The sequence below is a fragment of the Bactrocera dorsalis genome, chromosome 4, assembly GCF_023373825.1.
Source record: "Bactrocera dorsalis isolate Fly_Bdor chromosome 4, ASM2337382v1, whole genome shotgun sequence".
NCBI classification, from domain to species: domain Eukaryota; kingdom Metazoa; phylum Arthropoda; class Insecta; order Diptera; family Tephritidae; genus Bactrocera; species Bactrocera dorsalis.
Genome location: NC_064306.1, coordinates 24,299,711 through 24,320,714, shown reverse-complemented (window position 1 = coordinate 24,320,714; position 21,004 = coordinate 24,299,711). Strand labels below are relative to the sequence as shown.

The following is a 21,004-nucleotide window of genomic DNA, read 5'->3' as shown; positions in this document are numbered from 1 at the left end:
TTGGATTGGACATTGTCAAAAAATCAGATTTATTAAACTTGAACATCTCCGAATCATCAACTCGTCCACTTTGCACAAAGCGTTTGCCCCTCCAAATATTCTTGAAAGACATGTTGAACACATTCGGATTCAGTGGCTATCCTTAAAGTGCCTATCATCTCGAACAACTTCACTATACGGTCATCCAAAATTACTTTGTCAATATTTTTGATGCTTTCGGTAACAATCTCTTTTCGTCGTCCACTACGTTTCCCGTCTTCGGTGCTTACTTCACCACCTTTAAAATTTGCGTATCAATCCTGTATGAATTCCTGGTGCAGTGTCCGGAAACTCGTTACCGGTTAAGCTGTATTTTTCCGTTCAAAAGGAAATATTTTATCAAAGCGCCCGTTTCCTTGTTATTCTTTTCTTTTCAGAATAACTATTTCTACTTCGCTTAAAATGATACAATTCACAAAGTAATGATCGTCAAATTTATACACGCGCCTTTTGAAGGTTAGCGTAACCATTCATGTGGTTTTAATTCTAGTAACGCCATCTATCTGTCAGGCCGGGACCGATAAGTTGACCTGTTACATATACTTTTTATGAAATTTGTTTGATATTATCATTTAAAGCATGCTTTCTTTGGTGTAAATACAAAATTATTATTAAGCTCTCAATAATAGATAATCGCCAAACCATTCATTTTCTTGCACAATCGTATTATGTCTTTCTGTTCAAAGAACAGCCGTTAAGCAATAAAATTATAAAATTCCGCGGTAAAACCATCTCAATAAAGTTCCTGTTGAATTCAAAAATATAATACCGGGAGATTGAACATAAAGTATAATAATTACATAATCAATTTCTATCTTCATTCTGATCTTTGAATAAATTGAACATGATGTATGCTTGATTCACGAAAGTAACTGTTACTAACAATGCCAGACATTTTCCACTTTCTCTGACACCTACATGTGGTGCTAAATGCTATTGCATTAAACAATTTATTTCATGTGTTTCAAATAGGTAAGCTCCGCGTTGATTGGATTTACAAATTAGTTTTACAATTCTACGTTGCTGTGTTGCTCACTTTGTGGTTTAATACATAAATAAAATTGCCAAAATTGTTTATCTAAATATAACCAGATAAATCGTAATTTTATTTGCAAATAAAATCAGATATTAAGTTTACCCAGATTAGCAATAATTTTGCACATAAATGCACAATACTTTTTGACTTACTGAAATTCGGCGTAATTGAATAAATAATTGGGGACACTGCCGAGATAAAAAATGAAATGGTTAGTGCATTTTGTACCGATGTGCGGTAACGCATAACTTTGCTATATAGATAGATGCATATAATAATGTCAGCTACTTTATGCCAACACATATAAATGGGCAGAAACAAAGCATTAATTGCACTGAATTTAGATGTCAACCGGTATATAACAAAAAATCCTAGAGTGTATTAAGAAAACTCGATTATACGTTCGGATTTTAATGAAAATTTTTAGAGAAATATTTCACCCACCTACAACAACAATTTGAGACTACATGTTAAGCCCTATGTGTAACAGTTTTACCTGAGTTGTGCTTTTTGTTTACTTCTCTTCACTTGATAATAGATACAAACAAAGGTGTAATATTATCGACCAAATAAGACAAAAGACAGCAGCAATGGCTGCCTTGACAATGCAATAAAAACAATTATATACTATATATACATATTTTCTTGTTTCTGTTGGCTTATGCCCTGAAATATTCCTTGCCATAGTTCAATTGTATTTTATTATGCTTAATACTATAATTATGTTTATTTATTTTACCGGCAAAGGCTACGGTGGGTTAAATTCATTACGATGCCAATAATGAATGCAATGCTTTTTGTTATAATAAAGTGTGTTAGTGCTGAACAAGATGTACATAAATGGATATTCTTATTAACTGGTTAATCTTTCAAAGGCATCTACTAAAATTTTGTACTAGAAATCAGTAGCTTGATCTACTACAGACCTTCTCAACCAGTCACCTTTCACTAAATATCCACTTGCATGGCTCAAGGTTACCCAAACATTTGTCAAGCCTTTCGCAAGTGCTCACCTTGATTCTATGGAATGTCAAAAGGCTGTACATTTGAAGGTATTTTCTATCAATAAAAGCATAGTGTTAAGAGCTAAAAACTAAGTGGCACAGAGATGCAGATTACTCATACTCACAGTATAAAGTCGTACATACCATTCACATTGTAAGAGCATACACATGTGTGTATGTAAACTTGTTGTTCTTGACGTAATGGAATTGGTTGTGTGTTGATGAGAATATAATCAATTCGAATTCTCAATTGGACATTTGGAAAAACAACCCACAAATTTATTGTCATACCTTAAAATATTCAGCTTTAACCAAGCGAACTGATAAAAGAATATTTGATCCCAAATAAATGGAAACCTATTACGATAGCGAATCAGGTGTGGATAATCTTTTCCGGGATTAATATTTCAATCAGTCAATCGGGAGATGCCCCTCCAGTTTTGGATGGAATTTCTCTTCTATCAAGACTAATTCCTCGATAAAAACTGTTAGTGCCAACCTCCTTGGCATCATAATTATGATCGATTGAGTTTGATTGGATTTTTCCATAGAAGACGTTCAAAAGCAAACTAAATTCATACAAAATATAATTAAAATACATTACAGTTGGTAACAACCCTATACCGAAAACACTGAGTTTTGTACGTACCTCCCATTAACTTTATGGTGAATATATCCATGCGATTGAGTACCAAAAATAGTGTTCCTTGGTCGAAAAATGTATTGAAGAAAGTTTTTTTCATATCTGTATTTGTCTTTATTCTATAAATTAATCACTTTATGAGATTTCTTTATAAATCCAATTAAGTTGATATCACAGCTATTTGAAAATTTAAAATATTTCCCTTTGAAATAACGCTAAAATGTTGAACGTTTGTTTCCACCCGTGCTAAGCGCTTCCTTACATGCTTGTATACAATGTTATCTCTCTAAGATTTCTTATTTGTTTAAAAATACTCACCTTCGTGTACTTGAGTACACACATATCGTTAAGTGGCTGCTCGTACTACGTACTCTTACTGGGGTCACTTAATTAGCTGCAAAACGTGCATGTCCTAGTGCTTCAACTAAGAAATAAACAAAAGCTTAGTGTCACGGCATTCCTATCCAAGGCAATCTTTTCATTTGGTGTGTGTACTCTTCATAGACTCAGTACACACCAATAACTTGTCTCAATGAACTTACATACTTATATACATGTTATATAATATACATACGTATTTATTTAACTGAGTATATAGAAGATCCATCCTAACATCAGCATAATAGGAAATAATGTAAAAATGCAATTACTTCCGCATTTTCATAAGTGTATTTTAATTACTAGTGCTTGTATTTGAGATTAACTCTACCAACTTGGATAGATATAAAAGGTGGTAAAATATTTAACGTAGGCCAATGTGCTAGGCACCTGAATTATGTATATATGTACCTATAGACAAATATATGAAGGCACGTGATTTATATATATATATACACACATACTATATGTATTAAACATTCAAGTAACATACCAGTTAATGTTAATTCTGCGCGGTTTATGGATTCGAAAGAACGACGTGTGAGTAATGTGTAAAAGACAGACACATAACTTTAATTTAAAATAAAATTAAAAAAAAAATTATAATTTTTATACCCTGAACAGGTTATATTCAATTTTCGACGATTCTTGTAACACCCAAAGCAAACGTCATAGACTCTATAATGTATGTAAATGGTCAGCGTGACGAAATTAGTCGATTTAGCCATTTCAAACAAAAAAAAAAACGAGACAGAATAAAAACGTATTCTATGAAAGCAATTTCAACGATTTTCAGAACTGAGCTTTCTTTTTGGATATTCCAGACATAACGTCCGAAAATATTGGTTTGTGTCGAAAGGGTAAATGAACAAACGCACGAAAAACAAAAATTTATTTAAAGGCATAAGTACGGAAAGTAGTTCAAACATACAAACATTTACACAACTGCTTTCCTCTTGCCGTTGGTATGAGGATTTGATTAGAACCACCTTTGTCATAATTTCTTTGCATCCTCGAATTCAAACACACACAATACAACGAACGTGGCGAACAGGCGGACAAGCTGTCGTTACTTCTACATTGAACACATCAGCAAAAAAATTAAATTGCGGTTTACCGCCTCATGGCACACTCAGGTTTACGTTAGTGTGTTTTCTCACCTCTTTTGTTTGTCTTTCGATTTGTCTGCTTCCGTGCTAATGTTTTTGTAACAGCCACATAACTGCTTTGCTGGCAATCAGGCGGTCTGAGAATCCTATTAATACAACAAATTTAACTTTAAACCAAATCACCCCTAGAACTTTGCGATCTCCTTACCTTAGTTTGTTGTCAATGGAGGGCTGCATTGTTGTCTAGAACATTGTTCTAAACTATGTCCTCAGTGTGGGCGGCTACTGGCAGATCGACTCAGCAGGGGATTTATGGGCGAGGTGTTGATTGTTGTCATTAGAGGTTGGCGCTCGTATCTAAGACAAGCTGCTGTTAATGACGTTGCTCTTTTTGTTACTTTCACACCAGCATTATTACGACATTTTGAAGCTGGTCTATATTTTGCTTTGTATGGTCTTTTCTTAAAGTTGTCTTGTGACAACTTGTACACTTGGCCAAGTGTAAGGTAATTTGCTATCGGCAGATTCAAGGAAATCTCAGTGGTGATGCGCCTCAGTCTAAATGGGTGCAGTATTTTCAATTAAATAGTTTAATCTCATACTATGAAAACGTCTTTTGAGTTTTCAAGTAGAATTTGTAAGTATGGATTTGGTCGATCTTTGTGTGGCAGCTGTACGTGTCGGTTGCAATACGCAAACTAATTTCTTCCTGCTTTACCAGTGGCGTCATTAGTCACATTAATTAATACAGTATATATCTACATAGTAGTGTGAACATAATAGGCGCTCCTTCATATTGTGTAGAGCCTAGGTTCGCTCCTATTTTGCGAATAACTCATAAAATTTTCTCTAAAGTCTTTGGATTTTACAGGTGTAAAGCTTCTTAACACAAATAGAGAAATATATATGTACGAGTATGTATGGATATAATGTGACCCTCATGCATATGAAGTCAAGCGATTCAAAATGAGTCTTGATCTTAAAATAAAGGTTGGATCATCCAAATTCCTGTCAGCACGAACAACCCCTGTTTTGTTACTTTACCAATCCGTACACATTTTTTTTTATAAATAAAAGATGTACATCTACTGAAATTACTTCTTTAATGATCGGCAATTCATTGTAAAAGTTTTGGAATTCTTCGATCCCGTATCCAATTCCCAGGAGAAGCTACGAAAACAACTGTCCGGCGTTGAGAAATATTTTGCCGCTAAAATTATGATAAATCCGAATACCGAAATAATTTTATTACTATGAATTATGATATATCTAATTAAAGGACTAATTAAAGTATTGATTTTTGACGCCATTTAGGCTTCAAAAATGACGTTTTTTGTTTTCATGATAAAATTATTATCAAACTTCCAAGAGCAAAAATTATTAAGACCTTGTTCATAATTTAAAAATTCTTAATATATTCATCAAAATCTATGTCGTCTCCCTTGGCCCGCATAAACTTGTGCCAACGGTTTTTCCAATCCCCGAAATACTTGTTAAAATCAATTTCCAGAATTCTCGTTTAATGTCTTCAAATGCCTGAAAACGGTTTCCCCTTTCCGCCCGTTTGAGTTTGCTGAATACATAGAATGAACTCAGTATACGACGGTGCATTGTCGCTCTACAATTCCGGCTTCTTATTACGAATAGCTTCGACGCATAACACTCAAATAGTATTCATTGTTGGTAATTTGGACGATCGGATCAACACAACCTTGATTTTTGACCTAGTTTTCGTAGTTTTTATCGGCTTACTCATCACAAATAATAATCTGCTTCGTGACATCCTGGTAATCGGATTATTTCACAGGCGTTAACGCGACGCTGTTGTTCAAAAAAATTTAGTGATTTTGGAACCACTCGTGTTTTCTCTTTTCTTAGGCTCAAATAATCTTTCAAAATTGTATAGTAAACACTAATGACTATTTTGATGACATTTGGTATACATGTCACTCATAGTTATTCCAACCGAAAAAATAAAAAATATCGAGAAATTTGAATTAAAAAGTTAAGTATTAAAGAAGGTCGTGTGAAAGTTTCTAATCGTTCTTTCCTACCGTTTCGGAGAAATTTGTTACATCGGTTCTTCGAGAAGAAACGTTGACAGTTTTGGTGGCAGATTAACTAAGTTAAAAAGTTCTATTAGTACAATCATATATTCAAAAATATTTTTCGGATCAACTTGAAATTATCGGAGAATATTTTCAAAATATGTATACTTGTATGCAGGTACATTCGATGCATGAAAAAAATAAAGTCGATATTTTGAAATTCACAAATCGATATAACCCTTTAGGCTACAACATATCAAAATAAGAATAGTTATGAGTGAAAGACATCTTTTTGTAAAAGACATTTTATTGATAGACTCAATGGAAAAATATCGACTTTCTCCATTCTTGCAACTAAGCAACATACGTAGATATGAATGTAACGCCCCTAAGGAATTAAGTACTGTAATAAAACCCAAATTAGTATCAAGTAATAATCATTGCTTACTCCTTTTATCAGCACACAAAATTTGTATATTTAAATGAGCCTGCTTGCCTGCATTGCAAAAACGTTCCTCTGCCTTCTAATGAATTCCACTACCCAATACATAGTGTGAAAACTGGGTGTGTAAATCCCCCCCATTACTGTCAATCTGTTAAGCTCATTGTCGCCCACCATTTAAGTAACTATTTCACAGTGCTTATTTAGTCAACCAGCTCGCCAACCCACCAACCCCAACCAACTGGCTAAAGGATAAGTTTCCATGCAAGTAAGAGGGGCAGTCATCAACTACTGCTCAGTCCGCACTGTTGTAGATTGATCATTGAACCCGGCATGTTGAGTATCTACGCTCTCTAATCTATTTAATATGCGAACGGGCACAGATTGTAATCTACGCAAATCAAATCAGAATCAAGCAATTTGGTATGATTTTCAACGATTGACCACAACACAATTAAATTACGACCACCAACAACAGCCATTTCAGCTTGCGCCTTAACCAAGGTAGTGGCCCATCGAGTGCATGCTTGAGCTACTCCCTCAGCCAGACAGCCTAGAAATCACACAATTACATTACTGTTGGAGTGCTGGGGTGCTGGTATGTTTGGGTGAATGTGCATGTGGACGCATTGTAATAAGACTGTTAACGGCTAACCATTTGGCGAACACCAAAAATGCCTTTTCCCTCTCAACGGACACAATGAAGGCTGAACGCCGGATAACAACGAGTTTGCAATAACCAAAGTGAATGGCATAAATGGGAGCTAAAGTACTTGAAACAAAAAAAAATAAGTATTATACGAATAACTATAAAACGGAGGCATTGCGCTCTATATAAATATACAATAAAACAAAGGATTTGCTGTTTCACACCAAATGCCAAACAGTATTTGGCAGCTCGTAATTATACGCAGTTTTTGGTTATGGTATTGACATGTCTCTCGCAAAGCTTGGTCCGTGAATTTTGTGCAGCCGGAACTAGTAGAAGAAGTAGCGTCCGGATGTACTAAATACGAATGGCACTACTCGAGAATGAAAAAAAATTACCAAAGAATTATGTATATTTGAAAGTCACAATGCTCATACACGAACTCATTCTCATTGTGTACATATGTATGTATTTCTAAGCAAGTAAATAGATGAAGAAGAATAAGTACTTGAATTAGGACAAAATGAGAAAGCGTGCATTTACTAAGCCACGAACTTTACATGCATAAAACACAGATCAGTGGCAAAGCAGAAAACTGCCGTTAAGTTCTTATCGCATATCGTTATAGTGATTCCGTTCATATCATAAAAAGGATTTGAGCATTTAGTAGCTAATAAAATCGAAATCCAGCGTCTCTTCTCGAACCTAATGGATTCAATTGAATGAATGAATGTAGTGTTGTTATCCTGTGTGAGCGTAGACTTGTTACGAACTATTCCAATGTACTCAGTTGCTGACATTGGTATTTTTAGTTTGTTGATAATCAAAACGAAATTAATGTCAAAAAATGGTAAATTGTTTTTCATTTCAAACTGGTATGTTTCCATAATGGAGACTAAATTATGCATAGGAATTATATCCGTCCAATTGGTAATGGATTTCTCGAGCTAATAAGTAATAATACAAAACTTGCGATAAGTCTGTAAAAAACGTTATATGTATGGTAAATCTGCTCCACTTTCTAAAGCAGGAATTTTATTAGGCAGAATTTAAAATACAAATAAGATAACTAGAAAAATATTTTTAAAAACTAAAAACTGTAAACGAAATGTTTGGATTATTTCCAACGTTTTCTTCATGGATTTGATTAATTGAAATACCATAGCATTTACCAGCCAAGAGAGCAATGTGCGTTATAATCACTTGATATCACATTTCATTTTTCAAAGAGCAACTCTATTGGCTTGAAAATAATATGAGATCATTGTATACCCGCTGTATTGGATAACGTTAGGCATACCTAGCTTAGCTACGGTACAACAGTACAACGGCATTACAAACAAATATGACATGGATGTAAAAATGCCCAACAGTGAAGCAGTTAGTATACCGTCAGTAAATATACCAAAACATTCTAGTCTGAAGTCGAAGTAGATAGAAAAAGATTACTCTTATACTAATTATGCAATCATTTTATAAAAGGCATTCTTATTTGATTATTTTATGGCTCAATCATCCAATTGGATATACATATATTGCCTATTTTTCGCATTCGTACGAGACAATTGACATCCTTAGAACATCAACATGTGAACGATATCAATTGCTTGTATAGATAAGAAACCGTTGTGTGACTAGTTAGATTTTTGTTTCATACTAGTTGTAAGGGAGTTTAGTTTCTTCGCTTGGTTTTATCTACATTCATATTTATGCACGCATATCAAAACATTACCCCCCAATATTGTCTGCATGCCTAGCTGTTCCGTCGTTATGTGGCTTAAAAATGATGGAAAGCTGTTTCACTTGTGACAGCCGATTATTTTCAGCGGCTCTGCGAAGAAGAAACCAAAAAAATTTGGGGTTTCGCTTTTGATGCGTACTGTTTTTGTAGTGACCGCTGATTCTGTTTGGCGTAGACAAAATGTCATTATTCATACTCCGTGCTTCCTAAAGAAAGTAAAAGAAGAAGTTTAAAAGTGTTAAGTTACAAATATGCCAGCGAAGATGTTTTGTTTGTTCAGTTTGTTTTTCATCAGCACACAATGAATATTTTTGAAGGGAAGGTCTACCAAATATTATTTTTCTCTTGCTACACACTATTCGCACATAATGAAACGTGCAGGGATTACTGAAAATGTACACATAACTTTTTAGCAAATTTTGAGCAACGCTGTTTGTTTGTTGTAGGTGCTTCACTTGGAGCGTAATTTTGGATCGCTTTAAACTGAATACGGAAAAGCCAAAACCATGATTTTTAAACGCATTTATTTAAATGTTAGTAGTTAGTAAGTTAAAAATCAAAAGTAGTTCTATAAGAAATAAATTCGCTAGGTATACAATTAAAATATGCATTAATGAGTCCACTGCTTTTAGATAGATTAAGTAGTAAACATTAATATATGTATATACATACATATATGCATTATTAATCATTCGCAAGCCCAACTAGAAAGCCAAGTGATTTACGGCATCTTCATTCAATACTCAATGAGATGCCAGTTTTCAGAATACAGTTAAAAATCTACTAAATTCAAAGAAGTTAAAATGAAAAAACTTAATATTTTATTCCAATTACGAAAGAAAGCGCACATCTTGAAAACAAGTTAAAAGTTGTAGTACAGCCAGTAAGGCGTACAAATTTTTCCTAGAAGAAAACGTTCCACATGAAGAAGAAACTTATATGTATATATTTTAGTACATACATAAAACAGATGGAAAAGTGGATAGGCAACCTACCACCCGTAGTCTTCAGTCTTCAAAGACGGTCGAGGGATCGTTGGAGACATGCCACGTTCTATACCTACGACCTCTTCCACTGATCAAAATATTAAAACATTTAAAGATATAGTGCTTGAAAATCGTCAAGAAAGTGTTAGAGAGATGGCAAGAGAGCTCGACATATTTCTCGAGTTCGTTCGAATGATTTTGGTAGATTATTTTGGGTGTGAAACGCGTTCTTGCTCGACTCGTCCCGATAAAGCTGTTTTTTTTCTCAAAAGGAGTACCGTAAACAAGTCACTTTGGATATGCTTGATCGTGCGAGTTCCCATCCCATGGAGAGCATTATAACTGCCGATGAAACATGAGTTTGAGAGTTTGTGAGTTTGACATGCAAACAAGTCAACAATGGAGGGAAAAAAAACCTAATCGAAAGCACGCCAAAGCCGTTCCCAAAGTGAAATTGCCGCTCCATGGAAACCGTTTTCAGTCGATAGAAGAGATACATATATGTAAAACAAAATTTGCTGAACGAGCTAAAGGCCACCCCAAATGCTTATGAAAAGTGTTTCGAGGACTGGAAAAATCGTTGGCATAAGTATATTACATTTGGTGCGTATTACTTTGAAGGCGACAAAATAAATATTGATGAATAATTAAATGTTTTGCGTTTTATTTACAAATTCCCGGTCCGTTTTTGTATATAACCGCATACCTATCTCCCTAAATCTATTTAAATTGACTTTAGGTAATGAAAAGAACGTTAAGTGAACGAAACTATAATCCTCGTTGGTAACATGTAACGAGATATGTAAATAGTGATGTCGAAGATGAACACTAATAGCCAGAGTTATATCAATGAGTTGAGATGAGTTTTCCAGCTAGCAACTATGAGAATGGCATAGACAAATAGTTTCAAGTAATTTACTATTTGTAATTTATTTATTCCCAAGAAATCGCTTCGAAACAGAAGATGTAAAAATGTTAGGTCTACAACTTTGCTTCCGTTTTCTAATAGATGTCTCTAGGGTATCTAGGGTTCTTTGATTTATCTTAGGTATTAAAAAATATAGAATTTTTGTAAAGCAACTTGTGTTAGTTTACAAAAAAATTTATCATAAAGCATTTCGTGTGTTAATTAAGCATTGCTTTTTGAGGGAATAAGGAAAAACACTTTTGGACCGTTTTTACACAATAAAGCCTTAAATTTATATAAAAAAACGACGGAAGCAAAGTTGTAGACCGACCAATATAAATTCAGTGAGATATCCCAATAAGAGCATCAGAGCATAAATCAAAAGCATCACCTTTCAGTTGGTGATTACAGTGGACCAAATGTAGCATTATAATAAACATAAATATATCTTACCCTTTTCCAAGTTGTTATCTTTTTTTCATTATATTATTTTTCAAAGTGAATACTCTATATTCGCTAGCTTGAGAATAACGCAGGCCGATTAAAAATAAGAATTTGGAAATTGAAAGAAAACACTCAATAAAACATAGAGTGTATACAATTATGTCATAACTACAACACAACTTATATGAGGGTAAAATATATATTACATACATAAGTATATATAAACAGAAATATTGATGTAAGATAAGTTCAAAGAGCCAATAATACAAAACCCTATTATCAATTAAATAGTTTATATGAAATACTATGAACATAGTTATGATTTTAAAACTTATAACAACTTGATCAAAATAATAGAATTATAATTTTGCTTTTAACTGTTTTCATTTTAGATAAAATCTAACAATGGCGAGCTGAATTGAATTCATAGGCAATTCAGTCATATTTGAAATTCGGTTGAAGCATCCGCATGCAAACATGGATTGGACTCGGTGGCAATATACGTTTTTATGGTGCATTTGCAATCCTGGGAGCATAATGTGGCTACCCATTTGATTCGCTAATTATTAGACATACTGCACACATGTGCAGTACAGCGTTCAACGAATCAATCGTACAATATCCAGTCAGTAAGAAATGTTCAATCAGTCGATAAAACTGAAATAGAATTACGTACATACGAGTATATGTGTGTGAAAGCTGACAGAGAAAGAGTAATAAATGTGTTCACATTCCACGCAATAAAGCATTCTCATCAAAATACACATTTACGTATATACATACATATATAAGTACTCGTAGCTCAGTCGTGCGAAATCGTCATTATCACTTACATAATCGCACAAGCGCACCAAGCATATGTACATACATAGACGAAGTGAGAAGCTATACAGTAGTCTCTACAGATCCATAAGATTACATTCGAAGAGCACAAAGCACGAACATCCAACTTAGCCAACGACACTGTGTTCGTCGATTTTGACACCAAATAAGCGAATAGCTCGTATATGATCAAACGAAAATCTCCATTATAATCGAATCGTGTTTAAGCGAAAGTAAATTCGAACAATACTCATACTGTAGCAATAATTTACACCGTTCTTCCCTATAACTTTTTTATACGAACCGTGACTTACATTTAATTAAAATAGTGAATTACAGTTAAAAGTAAAATAAAGCACATCGCTCAGTTTTTAAACGCATTTATTTATAAATACTCACAAAATTACATTTAAGCGATAAATTAAGCAACTGAAAATGACATTTGAAAATCACCGTTTTATTAACCAGTTATCAACGAATTAAACTAATCCATAGAAACACACTGTAGTAAATACACTCCGAAAGCAAACTCGAAATGATCATCAGAATAGACCAAACAGTTAACTGTTGTACAAAGTAAACTTTGCAACCACGGCATCAACACGCACAATTCGTTTTTGGGAGACGGCATTGACGGCGATAGTGTTGTTGGAAAAAGTAGCGCAAACACGGACGAAGCAAGAGCAGCAGGAAAACCCGGCCAGAGCAAGCGAGTGTGAGTTGCCAAGGATCTATAAGCGTGATCATAAAAGAAAGAGCAGCAGACGCAGTTGTAGACCAAGGAGTACGTATACGAGAAGTAAACGGAAGGAAGTAGAAGGAAGAGAGCAGTTAAGGACCAGCACCTGGACGAATAACGAGTGACAAAGCAAACAAGTTCCATAGTGAGCCATAGATAAAACACATGTAATTATTGCACATTTTCTTACTTTTATGTAATTGTAATCATATCTAGTGAATTGCATGTATTTACTTATAACAAAATAGTAATTAGTGGGTACTGGCGGGAAACATCGAGTGTGAGGCATATCGCCTGCTCACTTAATCATTCTTAGTATCTCTTAGTATATCCACTTTTTTGAAAATGAGGAATGTTAGCTCTAGATTTAAAAGTTTCGCAAGGTCATTTGACAGAACAATGGATAATCGCTTAGATATGTATATATTTCATCACTAATGTAGATGTGATGATCATTCTGTCTCTACTGTAAAGAATTCATAATTTTTTCTTACTATCAAGAACCGGGTTTTGCCCATTAAATTTACTGATTCAGAAGGCCATACATAAGTTTGGCGTTGAGATGGGTCACAATAATCGGAAAAAGTTAAAAATATGTATTTAAAATATATCGCTATGAGTCTGTCACAAAATCTGTTAAGGCGGCTAATTGCGCTTGCAGGCAAGTCGCTTGGATGACCAAAAATATTATATCGAAGCAGTTTCAACAATAGTTTGTGTAAGCAGGACATTTTATGTAAAAGTTTTGAAAATCATGATGGAACTGGTTTAATGCACCTTTTGCGTTTTACTCCGAACTCACGCAGAATTTATAGTAATAAACTAACGGCTTTTGACGCCGTCCTGTTGGAAGGACATATTGTCCGTCCATATCATCGAATTCGGGTAAAATTTATTTGGTTATCACAGTAACGTGCCGATCTTATTCATCACGGAAGAAGTACGGTCCAATGACGCCGCCGGTCCATAAACCGCACCAATCCAAAAAACCGGGATGCAATGGTGACTCGTGAAGTATGTTAGTACCTTATCTCTGAAGATGGCTTTTCGATTAAAATTCGGATAACTTTCAAGTTGTGGCTCAGCCTAATTCACGAACATACGACATTTCTGCTGGTCAAGTGTCTTCAGTACTTGAGTCAATTTGATTTCGTCAGGACGTAGGCCAAGATCTTTTCGCAAAATTCTCCACAACGACGTCACATAGATGCCCAACACTTACGAACGACGTGTGAGAGACTGATTTGGGTCTTCATCATTTGATGCGCTAACGACAGCAATATTCTCGACACTACGTCACATCTTTATCTCACTGACACGGGAGCTTTTTGTACTATGCCTGTGGATTAAAATTTTTCACTAGACAATTTCAATTGTTGTTGTTAAATTGGACGTAGCGCTTTTAAAGTTGAGGCCACTGCTTCCGAAGTTAGGTAGTAAATTTTAATAATTTTGACTCGTTGTTGAATGATATATTCTTCCGTGATGAAATAGCAAACCGTACTTAGAGAAAAGTCAAAAGAGCGGGAAAAATATGGCTTCCTTTTGAAAAAAAACCTTTACATCGATGTTCCCATTCTATGCTGTTGCGAACATTCGTATCTAAACTTATAATAAAAAGTCTAAATTCTCTTTGAAATGGTCAAAGCCCTTATTTCTGTCCTTCTATCGGAATTACGCTTCAACGTCTCAACTCTGCGGATCAAGAAGATACCTCGATAGTAGCTATCTCAGCTTGAAAATGACAATAGGACTTAAAATATATAATGTATAGGAGACTTTGATTACTCAAAACATTTAGGAATATAGTTAAAAGTGTTTATTTTACCATGTATTGTAGCGTGTGTATTGATGCTACCCTAAGATTGAAGGATTTTAAAAGGTTCGTCACACTTAAATTCTGATGAATGTTAATACGAAATTCAGAAAAATATTCAGCAGCTATTCAACTTGTACCGCGCAGAGAATGTCGTACGTAATTGACTGAATAAACCAACCAATTCGAATACATACATACATATGTATATCCAGGAAAGGATTTTCATAAATCATATAGTGAAGCGAAACATATTTAGTTAGTAATTTTAAAATACTTCACAATTTAAGCTAAACGTTAGTCCTCAAACGAAAATATCTTTTTTTACTGTTCCTCCCATAATAGTATATAGATATATTATAGAATATTCATCAGAAAGTTAACAGGAAAAGTTTTGGTCAACCTTCATGATATTATATTTAGCCATGCATAATTGAAATCAGTAATTAAAGATTGTTTGATATATTCATATCTAGTACATACGTACGTACATGTGAGTTCTTCATGGATTCTTAGCTAGTGTGCACACATTTTCACTGAAACTGAATGCTAAGTGTTGACAACTCAGCAAAAAATCAAATCTTTCTAAAGAGTTGGAAAGGCGAATGTTGCGTGACATAACGGTTTTACTGTGAAAATAGCTGATAAATATCATAATTGGTCGTAATGGTCGCGTTTGTGTTAATGGCAAACAAAACGTTATTACAACATTGCAACATTTTGTTGTCGCCACCCCGCTTGATAGTGTTACTTAGAAAGCGTCCGTGGGGTCAATTAATAGAACACTAATTACATTCGTGTGCTTCACATGAAAGTGTGTCTACACACGCGCTGGTGTGCGTGCGTGCATTTTAAGTGCTAATTTTATTTGTAGCAACACGTTGGGTCTGTAACCTCCTGCCGCATAACGTAGGTCGGACAATCCATATAACCGGCAATCAAACAAAACAACGACCTAACAAAGTTAAACATTAAAAATTTGTGTAACATTGAAGGGACACGCAAGATCACGTGACATATTGAGTATAGGTGTCTCAACACTAAACTGTGCATATATTAAAAAACTAACAACTTGATTTGCGTTAAATAAGTTTTGCAATTTGATATTTTAATTTAGGAGTTATATATTTACTTGCTAACTATACACCTCAAACTTGCGAGACGCTAACTTAAATTGAAATTTCTAATTCAAACACGCGTATAAATGTATAAACCGGAACCCCTTACCCGTCGCGGTAGTTTGAGATCCCTTCGTAGCGCACCACTGCTTAGCACCGTTTTAGAGAGCACACTCTCGCTGACACGCATCCATCCGATAACCTCCCTCGAATTACCTGGACTCGATTATGCAATTGAAACACAAAGTGCTATAGCCGTTCATCATCGAGAATTGGGAACATCCTTACGTAGTGGTATTGCTAACGTTGGACAACAGACTGTTGGGCGATTGGGCCGGAGCGCTTCTATACGTCAGCAACAGGGTGAATATAAGCGTGTTATACCAGCAAAACGGTAGGTATAATTATTATCGCATTATCAGATGAAACCTGATAAGCACCTAACGAATTTTAATAATTTTCCTTCATCACAAATAGTTCCCTCATATATTTTTTTTAATTTTTATTATGACGAATTGGAGAAATGTAGACAACTTACGAAAAGTTTCTCCATAAATTGTGTAGATATATGTGAGTATAATGCGAAGATATTTATTGCAAGTTAATAAAAACAAGCATTTTCGTTTTAGGTATAGGCAATTGTGGTGGCTGTTCTCTTAGCATGTGTCCCGTTGTTCCTAACGAGATAAGATATAATGACCAATTTAAATCTGAGTTTCTAGAACTGGGGCAACCCTATACCTACTAGAAATAATATAATACAATCTACAGGGTTTTCCAATAGCAGTGATATGATTTCATTAACAAATAACACACTACTTGTTAAAGAAATTTAAATATTTTTTATTTAATGTGAAGTACAATCGATGCAATTAAGTTCGGAACAGAACATCAACCAAATGGCCTACGCGACTTCTTTTGCAGAAACGAATTCGATGAATCCAATTTTTGAGTACTTTTTCCAAAATCAGATTCTACCAATTGCGGTCATAAAAAGTTGGTTACCATCGATCTATACTGCTCTCCATTAACAATAATGGTGTCACTATCTTCATTTCGAAAGAAATACGGACCGATGATTCCGCCAGATCAAAAACCAAACCAGACTGTCAATTTAGGCGCAGTATTGATTTTTCATAAATAATTTTCTTCGCACTAAAATCCACAGTTTTGTTTATTTACTGCGCCACTCACCTTATGCCCCAGAGATGGTTTTTTTTAAACAAATCGTTATCGTTTTCAAGTGTTCCAAGGCAAAATCAGCAAATCCACGACGTTTACGGTAATCCAACGGCTTCAGTTCTTGAATATGAACCATTTTATATGGCTGTAAGCCCAAATCCCTTCTTCAAATCCCCCAGGTTCTGGTTTGAGACAGCCACGATTCTTCAAGAGGTCTTGGAACCGACAAATTGCGGTCTTCGGCAACACTTGCTTGAACGGCACCAACATTTTCATTACTTCGAGCGTTTTATTGGCATATGAACATTGTTTAAAGAAAATGCACGTTTGAAATTTCCAACAATTCGACTAATAGCGAGCTCAGGTAGGCGATTATTACAACCATAAAATAGCAAAAACGATTTAGATAATAAAATTGAATAATTAGCAAACGTTCTTATTTCGTATATCTATGAAATTGTAAACAGTTCTGAATATAATGAAAAAAATTACATGTTAAAAATGGCCAAAAAGACAATTAGAAAACCCGGAACTTCCTCATCATATAAATAATGGAGAACACGAATAGTGTTATTAAGCGATTCTGTAAATTTTTTTAATTACATTGAGGTAAAATTAATCGAGATATTCTATATAATTTAGTACGCTATTTGACGCTCGACTTTTTTATAGTAAATGCTTCGCTTTTCAAACTGGATATGTTTGAACTCATCAATTTGAAACCAGATCTGTGCTGGAGCAAATCTTAGATCATTTTAAATACATTCAAATCTTTCTTGTAGAATTTACATATGAATTTTTGGATTCCTTCATCCTAAACTTTTACTTGTACATAATCTAATTTGTTAACGTTGTATACCGAAGTCGGAATCAGAGAGTTATGCTTGTAATCTAACGTTTACGTATCTTAACTGCCCAATATTGTATATAAAAGTTAAAAATGTATTATGCCCAGGACATATATTTTCTAATGTCAATTAATTTCTAGTCTGATGGAAATAAATTAGTTTAAGGAAAGCTCATTTCACCAAATTTTTACTTTTCATTGTAAAGCAGATGCCTGAATTCACCTAAAATTTCTCCACATTCACTTGTTATTAAAGGATTTCAGTTTTGTGTTCTATGTCTAGGCTATTATGTACAAAGTCACCGCTATCCAAATCAAAATTGTTCATCGATAATTTCGTTAATATACCCATAACTTTTGTCATCACGTTTCTTTTCCACTTCCTTTTTTGCTGTTGTTATGTCTGATATTGAATTTCACATAATATTGCTTGATTTCGTTTACTTGATAGCCACCATACTTTCGAAATAGCTGCCGGCTTAAATTCGCTCAATCAGTTTAGTGTTACGTGCTATAAGTAAACACTAGATTCGCCTCCGCCAGGATTGTGATATGAGCTCTAAATGGCGTGTGTGTGGGTGTTCGGAATGTTGATGTCTTTTGGGCGTGATGTTCGTATTTTTAAATTCCCAAAATTTATTCCGTGGATGCGACATCTCATTTTGCGGTATTCGAGTATATTTCTACTAGCTTTCTATTTTGTTTACGTTCATTATTCATCAATTCACTTATCCTGCTTATCATTTGCCTTTTCACCGTCGCTGGCTTTCCTTTTTCATACCTCTTCCTAATTTCTGCCTCTCGATTATTTTTGTGATGATGTCAACAATAGATTAGGAGGCGCGAACTTGTGATATCAGACTTGTAGCTTGGATGTGTTGATTTGTGTATTCAAGAGCCTGTGTTAATGTAATAAGTATTTGGGAGAGCACAAATTACGTGAATTCACGCGTATTCGTGAACTTAATTTATAACAGTCATTTTTCAAGAGTTCACTTACCGCTCTAGGTAAAAACAGTGAAGGATATTTAAAGGAGGCACTTTATGTCACCTTTCTGGTATAAGATAAAATAAAAGTTCACAGGGAGAATTAGTTACGCAATAGGTCAGTATTTAGATGGTGCAATAATGATTCACTAATATTTTCGTAACCACTTTTAATACTTACTTCTACAGTAAGCTAATAAAATTTGTTTGCAATGTGTTGTTGTTTTAGTGGAATGAAGTTAGAATTTTTACAGTTGTCACTCGCATTTCGTATTACATAATAATATTTTCAAATCATTTAAGTCTACACATTTAACGGGACAATTAAGTTCGAGGTCAATTTTGTTTAATTGGGTTGAAAGCATTAGAAATATGTTTTTAGAAGATACCGTGATGAAAAAAGTAATGAAAGAACGTACACATTCAGTAAATACAAAATGGTCAAGAAAATCTTTATTAAAAATGTACATAATTAAATGCATTAAAACAAATTTAAATTGACAGTTCGATACAAAGTGGTGATAACTGGATCATAATTTGGAATCAAGAAGGCTTTTATGGGCAACAGTGATTTTGATGTATAAAAATTGCTAATAACACTCTCCATTCATTACTATGAAGACCCATGACACATATGAAAGGAGACGCTCGGTCAAACCTCTAAATCTCCAACTATCGTTTGTCCTGTACATTTTTAGGCAAAGAAACAATTTGCTCCACAACAACATTTTAAAACCTGTGCGTCGAAATTATTAAAGCTAACTGTAGCCTTAGAAATTGGCAAGTTTAGAAAATATTTTTCAAAAAAATAAAAAAACAAAAAAAACATTTTTAAATTTTGTTTAATCTCTAGGCTTTAAATCAAGCTTTTATTTCAACTAAAGCTTTTAAAGACTTTATTTCGCATTCATTTTGCATTGATGCACTGCAGCAACATTTACAACTCACTTCGCGGTGTACTTATGGCGGCGAAGCAATGCGGCTATGGTCTGGGAAGTGGCGATTGTTTGCTGCATAAAAGTTGCAAGGTTCATTGCTCTCATTGAAAAGGAAAATTTGCAAGCCGAGTAAGTCATATTGCGTGCGCATATATATATATATATAGATATATATTCATGGATACAAACTAAATAAAAGCAGGATAGAGAAAAAACAGATACATAAATATATTTCTAAAGAATCCATAGAATTTCCGAAAACCATAACTGTTATACTTTTGTTAACTGCCATAAAATTAAAAGACGTCAAATAACCTTTATTTCGGCGATACTTTATCCTTCTCCATCTAGTCTTTCCAACGATGGTGTCGAACGGCTCGGAGAGATACTTTCCGATCCTGACGAAGCTTTTGGTATTGCTCAACGTCAGTTTACATATCCGTATTAGTTTTTTGAGGGAAACCAAGCTCGGACATTACGACAGAAGATAGCTGTCGATCTTCCTTTTCCCAATATTTGGCGCATGGTAAATATATGGTTAACTGCTGATTTTATAGGCCTGAAACCACACTGATGACATCCAATCAGTTTGGTGGTCTCTAGTCTTTCTCACAATACGGTCGATAGAACCTTGCATGCGATGTTGAGGAGGCTTTTCTCACGATAGTTGACACAGATTGTGGGGTTTCCCATTTAGTGGATTGGGCAGAGCACACTTAAATTTCAATCGTCGAGCATGAGTTCTAAAGGGTGATTTTTTAAGAGCTTGATAACTTTTTTTAAAAAAAAACGCATAAAATTTGCAAAATCTCATCGGTTCTTTATTTGAAACGTTAGATTGGTTCATGACATTTACTTTTTGAAGATAATTTCATTTAAATGTTGACCGCGGCTGCGTCTTAGGTGGTCCATTCGGAAAGTCCAATTTTGGGCAACTTTTTCGAGCATTTCGGCCGGAATAGCCCGAATTTCTTCGGAAATGTTGTCTTCCAAAGCTGGAATAGTTGCTGGCCTATTTCTGTAGACTTTAGACTTGACGTAGCCCCACAAAAAATAGTCTAAAGGCGTTAAATCGCATGATCTTGGTGGCCAACTTACGGGTCCATTTCTTGAGATGAATTGTTGTCCG

At 34.5% G+C, this 21,004-nt stretch overlaps 1 protein-coding gene across 2 annotated transcripts in view; it reads left to right on the top strand.

Moving 5' to 3' along the window:
* The window catches only part of LOC105233123 (innexin shaking-B), a 337,491-nt gene that overhangs the window by 168,839 nt on the left and 147,648 nt on the right, over window positions 1-21,004 (top strand). Inside the window, exon 3 of one of the 2 annotated variants that reach the window (XM_049455185.1) lies at window positions 11,819-13,154. Coding sequence is in view for 1 of the 2 variants with exons in the window: in XM_049455184.1 (XP_049311141.1) it covers window positions 16,008-16,315 (308 nt within the window). In the remaining variant the exon portion in view is untranslated. Of the gene's footprint in view, window positions 1-11,818; window positions 13,155-13,177; window positions 16,316-21,004 lie in introns of those variants that run through there. The other variant, XM_049455184.1, reaches the window with a different exon arrangement.